Genomic DNA, 12900 nt, shown 5'->3' on the forward strand with positions numbered 1-12900 from the left:
CTAATTTGACCCATCCGCGCCGCACTCTACCTCCCTCATTTTTCCTTATCCTTCATTGCTCACTCCCACATACAGACGCCACATGTTACTTCGCTGCTGCTCATCGGTGCTCCCTTCCTCCCTTCCTTTTCCACGACCTCCATGATCATCGAGGCTTTCTCCCTCCCTTCCTCTTTCACGGCCTCCATAATCATTGGCGCTCCCTCCCTCTTTTCCTCCTCCACTATCTTCATGCGGCCTTGCTCCACTCCCCTACCACATACGAGGACGACGGCGGCGGCTTTAACGAGGTAGGTCGGTTTTGTCTAGATCTCAGTCCTCCTTTTCCTCCTCCTCCCCCCCTCCTCCTCCTCCTTCTCCTCCTCTATTGGATTTGAGCCCTCCTCCTCCTCCTCATCATCATCATCATCATCATCATCATCATCATCTAGAGCCTACTTCTCTGAATCTGAGGGACACAACGGTGGCTAGGATTCTGATGAGCTATGGGATCCTATTTCCTCCACCCTTTCAGCGAGCTCAAAGGTGATGGGCGAGGGCTAGAGCATCCTGCACCCCGAAACCCATCCCCTTGCTATTTTGCATGCTTTTTTGTTGTTGTTTCTCCGTGTTGTAATAGATTTTTGGAGATGCTGCAAAAGATGATTTTGAAATGTTACAATGGTGTGAATCATGTGTTGCACGAATAGAGTACTATTATTGAGATTGTTGCAATAGGAGATTTTCAATTATTGAAATTACCTTTTACAAATGTTGTAGCACTAAAAAGTGATTATTGAGTTGTTTCCATCTTTCCACGTTTCATGTTTATTTTCTATCATGTTGCAGTACTACTGCATGAGATGTTGCATTAGTTTTGTTTATGTTGCACCTTGCATTGCGCTTTTTGTTTCTGTCGTTGCAGTAGCTTTGGTTTGATATTGTAACAAGTATTTTTTTTCTCTAGACATGTTGCAAGCGTTTTGATCTGGATGTTGCATGGTGTTTTTTTTGCAAGTGTTTTATTAGCATGTTTCGAGTGTTTCAGCTATTTCGTACTAATGTTGCAAGTGTTTCATTTAGATGTTTCAAAAGTATATATAGTGTTGCAGATAGTGTGTTTCAGATGCATATTTCATATGTTTCATCTGCCTTCAGACGTATGTTGCAAATATTGTATTCGGATGTTTCAAAAGTAGATCGGTGTTACATCCCTGTCTTTGCTTTTCTGCTTCCTCATCTTCACATCGTGTCTCTTCCTTTTTCTTTTTGGCACCGATTGGGCATCTGTTGCCTCTCCTCTTCTTTTCTAGATACTGGCTTAGTCATCTTTCTCATCTTTCTGTAGTTACCTGCTGCAGCTGCTGGCTGTGTGCATGCGCGTGGGCGGCGGAGGGGGTGCAAGCGAGGACTCCCTGGGATGTAGTTGAGGAGCGGTGTCAGCTGGGTGGATGCGGGATGCAGGTGCGCACGGGGAGACTGAGTATAGGTTTGGGCATCCGGACGCGCGTATCTCTCTGGACGTCCGGGCGCTAGCAGTACCGTAGAAAATTACTAATTCCAACATAATGTGAATGCCTGGCCCACTCGTTTGATTAATTAACAAGAAATTACCTTTTGATGAAGTGCGCTCCGGCAAGGCAAGAAAAATTGCGATAACATGAGCAAGAGCAACCACGCAGCGCGACGGTGTCCAAGGGACAGAGGCGGTGCACGGTTTATGCACTCTGGGTTTTGGTAGGAAGAGGATGATCACTCCACTTGGTCTGCGAAATTTTTGATATAGGCCTTGTTTACTTCACCTCGAAATCCAAAAACTTTTCAAGATTTCCTGTCACATCAAATCTTGCGGCATATGCATGGAGCATTAAATATAGATGAAAACAAAAATTAATTACACAGTTTGTCTGTAAATCACGAGATGAATCTTTTAAGCCTAGTTACTCTATGATTGGACAATGTTTGTCAAATAAAAACGAAAGTGCTACAGTGTCGAAATCCGAAATTTTTTCGGATCTAAACAAGGCCATAGTTCAAGTTTACTCTTTTCACTTAACTCAAGGAATCTGGATTCTAGGCCCACTGGAAAATGCTTGCAATACAACTCGGGCCTTGTTTAGATCTGAATATTTTTTTAGATTTTGACATTGTAACAATTTCGTTTGTATTTATTAATTATTATCTAATTATAGATTAACTAGAGTCAAAAATTTTGACTCGTAAATTACAAATAAACTATACAATTAGTTATTTTTTATCTATATTTAATGTCGTAAAATTCGATTGCGATGGAGAATATTAAAAAAAATGGATTTTGGGTAAACTAAACAACACCTCGTTCGTGTAAGGTAATCATACTATTGCCTTGTTTAGTTGGCAATTTTTTTTAGTTTTGGCTACTATAACACTTTTGTTTGTATTTGATAATTGTTGTCCAATCATGGATTAACTAGGCTCAAAAGATTCATCTTGCAAATTACAGGCAAACTGTGTAATTAGTTTTTTATCTATATTTAATATTTTATACATGTGTCACAAGATTCGATGTAAAAGAAAATTTAAAAAAATAGAACTAAACCAGGCCTATATCCTACCCCTCTATTATTTCATAAGTGAACCACCACGCCCAAGAAAGATCGGTCGAGTGCCCTCCTGTGCCTACTGCCTACTCAGGCCTTGTTCGGTTTCTACAAAATTTCAAGATTTCTCGTAACATCATATCTTTAGACACATGCATATAGCATTAAATATAAATAAAAAAATAACTAATTATACAATTTACATGTAATTTACGAGACGAATCTTTTAAGCCTAGTTAGCCTATAGTTAGACAATAATTATCAAATACAAATGAAAGTGTTACGGTACCGAAAACCAAAATTTTTCTAGAAGGCCTCATATCACACGATGAAAAATGAGGAACTCTTTGGCAGGCCATGGCTAGTGCAAGCGGAGCAATTTGTATAGACTGGACGAAGGTTCTCGACGCCCAGGAGCAGCCGTACACATTCCTCTCTCCGAGTTAGTTGTAAAAGTCAGCGCCGGCTGTGCCTCCCGCCGCCGGCCACTTCCTCATCACCCCCACACCACCAACACTGCACGAGACTACGGGAGCGAGGATAATGGCCTTGCCCCGCTGAGCACATGAGAACAGTGAGGCGGAACCACCAGATCAGAAAACAAATCAACACCAACATGGCCAAAATAATAGCGCAACATTCCGATGTCCGCGATGAGCGGAACGCTGCACGTTACAGGGTTTTTCGACAAGAGAAACAAGGTAGTAGGACTGTAGGAGTGATTCAGGGCAGCCCTCGCCGCATGCCAGCTATGCCTATAAGTACAGGCTCGCCGCGGCTCGCTAGCTAAACAACACACACCAGTATCTGTGTAGCACTGCCACTGCCCACAAAAGCCTCTAATCACTCATAGCCATGAGGCTAGGATCATTGCACCACCTCGTTCTTGCCCTCCTCCTCGTCGCCTATGCCGGCGGCATTATTGCGCCGGCGAGCGCCGCCGGCGGGAGCTGGAAGCTCCTGCAGAGCAGCGTCGGCGTGTCGGGGATGCACATGCAGCTGCTGCACAACGACCGCGTGATCCTCTTCGACCGCACCAACTTCGGGCAGTCCAACCTGACGTTCCCGCCGGGGCACCCCTGCCGCGTCAACCCGCAGGACGTCGCGCTCCCCAAGGGCGACTGCACCGCGCACTCCGTCGAGTACAGCGTCGCGTCCAACACGTTCCGCGCGCTCTCCGTCTTCACCGACACCTGGTGCTCCTCGGGCTACGTCGCGCCGAACGGCACCTTCGTCCAGAACGGCGGGTGGCAGGACGGCACCCGCAAGGTGCGCGTCATGCCCGCGTGCACCGGCGACGGCGACGCCGCCGCCAGCTGCGACTGGACGGAGAAGTCGAGCCCGGACCCGGAGGTGCTCGCCGTGGGACGGTGGTACGCCACCAACCAGAAACTCCCCGACGGCCGCGCCATCGTCGTCGGCGGGCTGAACCAGTTCAACTACGAGTTCCTACCCAAGTCGGCAGGCCCTCCCGGCGCCTTCGCGCTGCCGTTTCTGTCCCAGACCAACAGCCTGTACCCGTTCGTGCACCTCAACGTAGATGGCAACCTCTTCATCTTCGCCAAGAACCGCGCCATCCTGTTCGACTACAAGAGCGGCGCCGTCGTCCGGAACTACACCATGCTCGGCGGCGACGGCACCGAGCTGAGGAACAACCCGAACGCGGGATCGTCGGTGCTGCTGCCCCTGAAGCCCAACGCCACCGAGGCCGAGGTCCTGATCTGCGGCGGGACGCCGGCCAGCTCCAGCGGCAGGAGGTTCCTGCCGGCGCTCAGGACGTGCGGCCGGCTCAAGATCACGGACGCCAACCCGTCGTGGGTCATCGAGGAGATGCCGTCGCCGCGGGTGATGGGGGACATGATCCTGCTGCCCAACGGCGAGGTGGCCATCATCAACGGCGCCACGGACGGGGTCGGCGGGTGGGAGTTGGCCAACACGCCGTCCATGGCGCCCGTCATCTACCGCCCGGACCTTCCGTTCGTCAACCGGACCGGCCGGTTCGAGGTGCAGACGCCGACGGGCACCCCGCGGCCGCGGATGTACCACTCGTCGGCGGTGCTCCTCCGCGACGGCAGCGTGCTCGTCGGCGGAAGCAACCCGCACCAGTACTACAACTTCAGCAACGTCAAGTTCCCCACCGACCTGAGCCTCGAGGCCTTCTCGCCGTACTACCTCGACGTCCCCAAGGACCGCCGGCCGTTCATGGTCGACCCGTCGCCCAAAGGCGAGCCGACGACTGTGACCTACGGGGATTCTCTGGACCTGCTGTGCATGATCCCCGGCCGCTCCGTGGTGTCGGTCACCATGGTAGCGCCGTCGTTCACGACGCACTCGTTCGCGCAGAACCAGCGGCAGCTGTTCCTGCAGGTGCAGGTGAACCAGGCACAGCTCTTCGGATCATCACCCAGCGTACAGGTGCCGAAAGACGCCTACGTGGCATCCGTGACGATGCCGGCGACGCCGGTGTTGGCGCCACCGGGTTACTACATGCTGTTCGTCGTCAATGACCGCATTCCCAGCGAGGGGATCTGGGTACACATACAGTGACAGCTTGTGGATCACCGAATGATGGTTTTTTCTTTCCCCCCATTCCATTTGTTAGCGACGATCTAATTATATCCGATCTTTGAATTGGTGCATGATGAGCCGTAGGGAAATGGTTGTACGGGCATTTCTTTCTTGGTTATTTTTATGTATACCATGTTATGTAATCAATTGGAATCAAATGAGATGCTTTTGTTCAAAGAACTTTGGTAACATTGTACTATTGAGGAGTGCTATATATTTTGTGCACCAGCACATTAAGTAAACTTCACTTTCACTAAGGACCTTCCGAACTCAAATTTTCAAAGCAAATCCGTCCTCCTCTTGCAGCGTGTAGGCGAGTATTTGGTTTAGGGAATTAACTGATTCTAGATGTGGTGACGCATCATGAGTTTATTTTTTAAATTTAGTAGAACGATACAATTCCTCATATTAATACTAATTATTAACTTATGAGAAATGAGGTGGTGATAGAGCAAACTATAGTATTCCACAATAATAAAAAAGAAACTAGAGAGGTGATAATTAACCACTTCATTCTACAAACCAAACACCCCATGATTTACTGATCCCTCAATCCAGAGCATTTTTATACATTAGGTAAACTATTTTATTTTATTGAAAATTTATATTCAGCTTTATTCCTGGTAAAACTGCACGATATAAGAGCAACACCTCTACTTAAATTCACATAGTTAAATATGGGTGCTTGACAAAAAACACAGCTCCAGCAGAGCCCTTAATTTGGGATGGGCACCTAAATCTCTCCCCTAGACCCGATTCGCGTTAGCCCAATAAGCCAACCCCCATCCGCATGAGCACTACTCCTCCGCTCCCTCCGCGTCTGCTGCTCTACCATTTGTCGTGGTTGCAAGGACACATTGGTCGTTGCTCTGCCACGCGTTGCCTTCCTTTTCTATGACGGTGATCCATCCCCTTCCCTGCCTGCGATAGTGCTCCATCCTCTTCCCTGCTATCCGAGATGGCGCTCCCTCCCATGTGGATCTCAGGACCACTCCTTCCCCTCACCGGCACCGGATCTGCTGCAGGGTCGGCTCCCTCCCCTCGCCGACACTGAGGAAGACGGCGGCAAGGTCGGTTCCTTTCCCTCGCCAACGCTCCGCCCGTAGTCGGCGCTATCGTCACTCTTTCTTTCCCACTGCGTTGAGATAACTCAGTTGTCAGAACAGAGAATGACAAGTGGGTCCCAATTGCCATTGTCTGTTAAAATAGATTTTGGGGGCTTAGGTTTGGGGGCTTCTGCTGCTGGGGAAGATTGCAAAATAGAGGGCCATCCTCCACTGCTTGTGCGCTCCTGTCCGTCAGTGATGGATGGCGAGCCTCGGAGGCTGTAGCGCGACTGACAAAGACCGGAGACGCCGACGACTCACTCTTGCGCCGGCGACTTCGAAAGCGTTGCGTGCTTCCCTTACCTCTGCGGACGGGATCACGGGAGAGATTGTAGGCGAGCACCGGCGAGCGGAAGGGCGTGCGGCTCTCTCGCGCACGGTGGCGCTTGCGGTCGAGTCGACCATTCGACCGAAGCCGGTTCATGGCTCCGCGGACTTCATTCCGTTCCGGTTTTGGTCGCAGCCCGGCGACGATTTCACTGATGAAGCTGCTGGCGAGGACACTGAAGATCGGGAGGACACTGAAGACGAAGAGGACTCACCTTCAACAACTGAGTTCATCCAGGCGGCGAAAACGGTGGGTTTCTCAGTCGATCAACTCGCCAGAGCCGAAAGGGCCCTGAACGCAGGTATGGCTCAGTCTCCCGAGGGAGTAACCTTGGCGAGATCAATCGTTCAAACTTTAGTGAAGAAGAAAACTTCAGGAAGGCCATAGCAAGGCCCTCTTCCATCCCCACGAGTTTCTCCACCGAGGACTCTAGGTGACGCCTTGGCCATGGCATCTTACCAGAGGAAGAAACCGAGCTCCAGCCGGGCACAGTCCCTCACGGCTACACCGGAGAGGTTTAGCTCATCGGAGAAGGATTGTCTTTCAAAATTTGAACATGTGGTCTCGCAGTGCCCTGATCCGAAATCCTCGGGCGTCCATGCGTCAATTCCGGTCGTTCAGATCACGAACACCACGCGTGGAACGCCGAGTCGGGCGGGGAAGGGTTTACGTGCGTTTCCAACTCGTGTTGTCCTTGGGCCAGGGAAAGTTTTCAGGCCCACGCCGGGCCTGTGTTCTCTGTTCTCTAGAACGGGCACAAGGGTTTCTCGGTCCAGGTCGTTTTCTAAGACGAAGGCCATCAGGACTTACGCCGAGGTCGTGCGAATAGGCACATCAATGGCGGCGCAGGAGGGAGGCTTTGGAGGCCGTGGCGGTGGCCGATCGACTGGGGGGTTCAACACTAGTTTTCACCCAGGAACCGGAGGTCAGGGGGGCGGCCGCGGGCGCTTCCCCTTCCGAGGCACTGGGCGTGGCAATGGTGGACATGGTGGTCCCAGATTTGGCGGCTTCGGCGGCTTCCAGGGGTTTGGCCGCGGCGGAGGAAGATACTACGATGGGCGAGGCAGAAGCTTCGCTGGTCGTCATCAGCTGCATCGGCCAGGCCCTAACGCTGTTGTGTCCAACGTCTACAACGCTGGTCTTCCTCAGCAAGAAGGCTAGGTGGGGAGGCAATCTGCAGGTGGCCATGGTCACCACCAGGCGCCCCATGCACACGTGCATGGTGTTGGGCAAGGTGCTGTTTTCACTATGCAGACGGTTGATTCTACTACTTCCACTATACCTCCGTCCAAGTCAGCACCGGGAAATTCGGAAGTAAGTGAGCCGGCTACTGCTCTCCCAATCCCCAGCACGATTGCCTCTCAAATTGATGTTCCAGAGTCATCCCAAAAAGGAGGCGTCCCAAAAACAAAGGGTAAACCTTATTGCTATCGTTGTCATACTAAAGGGCACACGATGTCTGTTTGCACTACTGTACTTAGCTGTGAGGTATGCTTTGGTGATCATGTTAAAAAAGTTTGCCCAAATTTGAAGAACTTGCAATCAACTGCTTTACCATGTGGTTATGCGGTAGAAGGTCTGGGTTTCTACTTTATACCTTTTGCTGAAAATCCAAAAATAACTTCAGATGATAAATCTGCAGTGGTACGTGTTTTGGAGGGTTCTGTTACTGCGGACCAACTCGCAGTGGAACTCGACAAACTTCTGCCTGGAAATAGTTGGGTAATTGAGGAGAAAGGTAATGATGCCTTTACCACAATTTTCCCTTCTTCTGAAGTGCTCAGTCACATGGTGAATTGGGGTCCAATGGACACCAAGACGGTGAAAGGAAAGATTCGATTTGAGAAAGGAGCTGAAAACGATGTGTATAAATATGAGATTGATAAGGTCTGGGTGCAGTTCCGGGGCCTTCCTAGGTTACGAGAATTTCCTATTATCTGGGCGATTGGCTCAATTCTTGGAGTGTCCCGGGCAGTTGATACAAAGTTTACTAAAAAAACATGGCCGAGCTAGGATGAAAGTAGCTGTGTTAAACCCTGATCTTATTCCAGACTTTGTGGATGTGGTTATTGGGGATTATGTCTATGAGCTACAGTTCCGAGTTGAGAATAATATGCCAGATGGTGAGCCCCAAGTCATTGACATGGACTCTATCATAGATGGGGATGAAGCCCCAAAAGAGAAAGAGCCTGAAAATATGGACCTCGATGGTACCAAGATAGATGAATCACCAGCTAACCAAGCACCAGAAAATAAAACCAATACCTCAGGAGTGCCGGGTGGACAGCACAAGAAGGTTGACACCGGTATACTTGCTGAAATGGATATGACTACTAGTGTTGCAGGAGTTGATCATCAAAAGAAAATTTTGGTGGCCTCAGGTTCTAATCCTGTGAGAGAGGAAAACTCAGTTAAGCCTGTGGTGTTGCTTACTCAGACTGGGATGACTCAAAATGGAACTACGCATTGGAAGGGTAAAGCGTTGAGTGCTGGGACAGTGCCACCAGTGAGAGCTAGTAAGAGAAACGTGCCCACTTCGGACCAAGATTCATTGGAGAAGGCAACAAAATTAAAGGCACGCAAGAATATGGATTCTGCTTCACTCAAAGGTAATGGAATTCAGCCACAGTCTTTTAATTTTGCAGATGATTCATATTTACTAGCTTCTACTGGTGCACTAGGAATTTCATTAGGGGTTAACGAACAAGAAATTTCTGCTTCCCTGCTCTCGTTAAAAGACTTAGAATCGCGTCGGCTAGCTGAGAACATTGCTTTGGAAACTCATAACAGAGCTTTAGATGATGCGTCAACAGTTTGCTCAGGGGATGAAAATTTAGATTTAGAGTCTTTAAATTTAATTTGTGCCGACATCGCTGATGACCTAGGTGATGGGGGTTGTGACCCTTCGTGTCTACAAACCCCTGTATCACAAATAAAGAAATCTAGGTCCAAAAGGAACAAGAGTAAAAAAAATCATTCTAGATGAAAGGAATTTTTTGGAATTGCAACGGTTTTGCGGACACTAAAAAATATAGATTTCTTTCTGATATAACAAAGGAGAAGAACTTAGACTTCATAGCTTTATCGGAGACCGGAAGAGCCAGTTTTTCGCAGTCGACTCTAAAGAATATCTGTGCGGGTAGGGATTTTCTTTGGCACTGCATGGCTCCAAGGGGTCGGTCTGGTGGCATGATTCTAGGAATAAACCTCCAAACATTTGACATTGGCCAAATAGAAGAAGGAGATTTTTTTTATTCGATTTAAACTACGACATAAGGGGGATGACTTCAAGTTTAATTTAATCTCAGTTTACGGTCCAGCCCAAGTGGATCGCAAGTCCCAATTCTTATCTGAACTGGTCAGAGTATGTTCAAAAGAAAACATACCTATAATCATAGGTGGGGATTTTAACATTATTCGTCGACCGGATGAGAAAAATAATGATAATTACAATGATAGATGGCCTTTTCTCTTTAATGCCATAATTGACACTTTGAATCTCAGGGAGTTAGAACTGACCGGGAGAAAATTTACTTGGGCTAACCACCATCAAAATCAGACCTTCGAGAAACTTGATAGGATTCTCGTGTGTACGGATTTTGAGTCCAAGTATCCGGTCATGACTGTTCAGGTATTAAGCAGAGAGATTTCAGATCATACTCCCCTATTTTATAACACAAATAACCCATCTTCGACTTATCAGCCTCAATTCAAATTTGAACTGGGGTGGTTGCTCAGGGATGGTTTCTGTAATATGGTAAGAGATATTTGGCAAAGTGTTATTACTGAGGGCACCCCTCTAGAGAGGTGGCAAGCGAAGATCAGGAGACTTCGCCAATACCTAAGAGGTTGGGCAAAGAATTTAAGTGGCGCTTATAAGAAAGAAAAAAGGTTTTATTAAATAAACTGGATGAATTAGATAAAAAAGCAGAAAGTGTCTTGCTTGATGAGGTAGAGTTAAATCTTAAACATGTGTTAAATGAAAGGCTTGCTGAATTACTACGCGAAGAGGAACTTAAATGGTACCATTGTACCAAAGAGCTAAGGTTAAACATCTTTTGGAGGGTGATGCGAACACAAAATACTACCATTTGTTGGCTAATGGGAAACATCGAAAAACCAGAATTTTCCAGTTAGAGGACGAGGGGAATATAATAGAGGGTGATGCTCAGTTAAAACAACATATTACCAATTATTATAAGAATTTATTTGGTCCCCCGGAGAACTCTAATATCCAGCTAAACGAGCACCATGTTCAAGACATTCCTCAAGTTTCTGAACTAGAAAATGATTATCTCACAGATACCTTTTCAGAATCTGAAATAAGGGCAGCAGTTTTTCAGATGGAACATAATAAGGCACCAGGTCCGGATGGTTTTCCAGCAGAGTTTTATCAGGTCTTTTGGGATTTATTAAGGGAAGATCTGATGGCTTTGTTTTGGGAATTTCATGACGGTAATTTACCCTTGAATAGCCTCAACTTTGGAACAATAATTTTATTACCGAAAGATAAAGAGGCAAAAATGATTCAACAATACAGACCAATATGTTTGTTGAACGTCTCGTTCAAAATCTTTACTAAAGTTGCGACTAATAGACTCTCTACTGTTGCCCAGAAGATTATTAGACCTACACAAACCGCCTTCCTCCCAGGAAGAAACATTATGGAGAGTGCAGTAATCCTCCATGAGACCATTCATGAACTTCACTCAAAAAAAACAGAACGGCTTAATCCTTAAAATAGATTTTGAAAAGGCTTACAATAAGGTGAAATGGAGTTTTCTGCAACAAACCTTAAGAATGAAAGGTTTCTCTAATAAATGGTGTTCTTGGGTACAACAATTCACTCAAGGAGGAAATGTAAATATTAAGGTGAATGACCAACTAGGCTCTTACTTCCAAACAAAAAAAGGCTTAAGGCAAGGTGACCCAATGTCTCCAATACTATTTAATATAGTGGTGGATATGTTGGCCATACTGATTGCTAGAGCAAAGGAAGCTGGCCAAATAGAAGGCATTATTCCCCATCTAGTTCAAGACGGTCTATCTATCCTTCAGTACGCGGATGACACGGTGATCATTATGGGGCATGATGAGGAGAAAGCGATTAATATGAAATTAATCCTAACTACTTTTGAACAACTCTCAGGCCTCAAAATTAATTTCCATAAAAGTGAAATTTTCTGCTATGGAAAAGCGAAGGATCATGAAGAGTTTTATTCGCAATTATTTGGGTGTAAGGTGGGAAAGTGCCCCTTTCGTTACCTTGGCCTGCCCATGCATTCTAGGAGATTGTCCAACAAAGATTGGCAAACAATTGAAGATAGGATACAAAAGAAGCTTAGCGGTTGGAAAGGAAAGATGCTTTCAATTGGGGGTCGCTTGGTCTTAATAAACTCGGTGCTCACCAGCTTACCGATGTTTATGATGTCATTCTTTGAGCTTCCAAAAGGAGTCAGGGAGAAGCTTGACTGCTTTAGGTCACGTTTTTTCTGGCAAAGCGACCACCACAAACGTAAATACAGACTAGCTAAATGGAAAATTTTATGTCAACCAAAAATCCAAGGGGGGCTGGGCATACATAATTTGGATGTACAAAACAAGTGCCTGTTGAGCAAATGGCTCTTCAAACTCCTAAATGAGGATGGTTTGTGGCAAGAACTGCTAAGGAATAAGTATTTAAAAAACAAAACATTAGGAAGTTGTACCAAAAAGTCAACAGACTCTCACTTCTGGAAAGGACTGATGAATGTTAAGGATACCTTCATGAGCTTTGGTTCATTCAAAGTGAAAGACGGTTCACAAACCCGGTTTTGGATGGATACATGGTTGGGGAACCAACCATTGAAGGATAAGTTCCCCTTGTTGTTCAACATTGTGAGGAGAAAGCAAGACTCGGTGGCAAGAGTACTTGCATCAGCTCCGCTAAATATTTCCTTTCGCCGTAATCTTGTGGGCGCGAATTTAAGGGATTGGCATAGGATTGTAGCATCGTTACTTGATGTGAACTTACAAGGGGAGAGAGATACTTTTGTTTGGGCACTACATTCATCAGGCATTTTTTCTGTTAAATCAATGTATGCGGCGTTAATAAATAATGGGGTCAGGGTGTCACAAGATATTTGGCAGATCAAAATACCTACAAGAATAAAAGTATTTTTGTGGTATTTAAAAAGAGGTGTTATTTTAACCAAAGATAATCTTGCCAGACGTAATTGGACTGGCGACACAAGATGTGTGTTTTGTAATTCTCCTGAAACTATTCACCACCTCTTTTTCGAATGTTCTTATGCTAAATTCTTATGGCGTGCGGTACACCTGTTTTATGGAATTGCACCCC

General features: G+C 46.7%; 1 protein-coding gene across 1 annotated transcript; it reads left to right on the forward strand.

Annotated features, from left to right (window-relative positions):
* Positions 3336-5306, forward strand: LOC8060207 (aldehyde oxidase GLOX). The gene has a single exon (XM_002446692.2). It carries the CDS (start codon positions 3414-3416, stop codon positions 5103-5105), a length of 1692 nt encoding a protein of 563 aa, XP_002446737.1. The 5' UTR covers positions 3336-3413; the 3' UTR covers positions 5106-5306.

This window comes from Sorghum bicolor, chromosome 6 (genome assembly GCF_000003195.3).
Source record: "Sorghum bicolor cultivar BTx623 chromosome 6, Sorghum_bicolor_NCBIv3, whole genome shotgun sequence".
NCBI lineage: Eukaryota > Viridiplantae > Streptophyta > Magnoliopsida > Poales > Poaceae > Sorghum > Sorghum bicolor.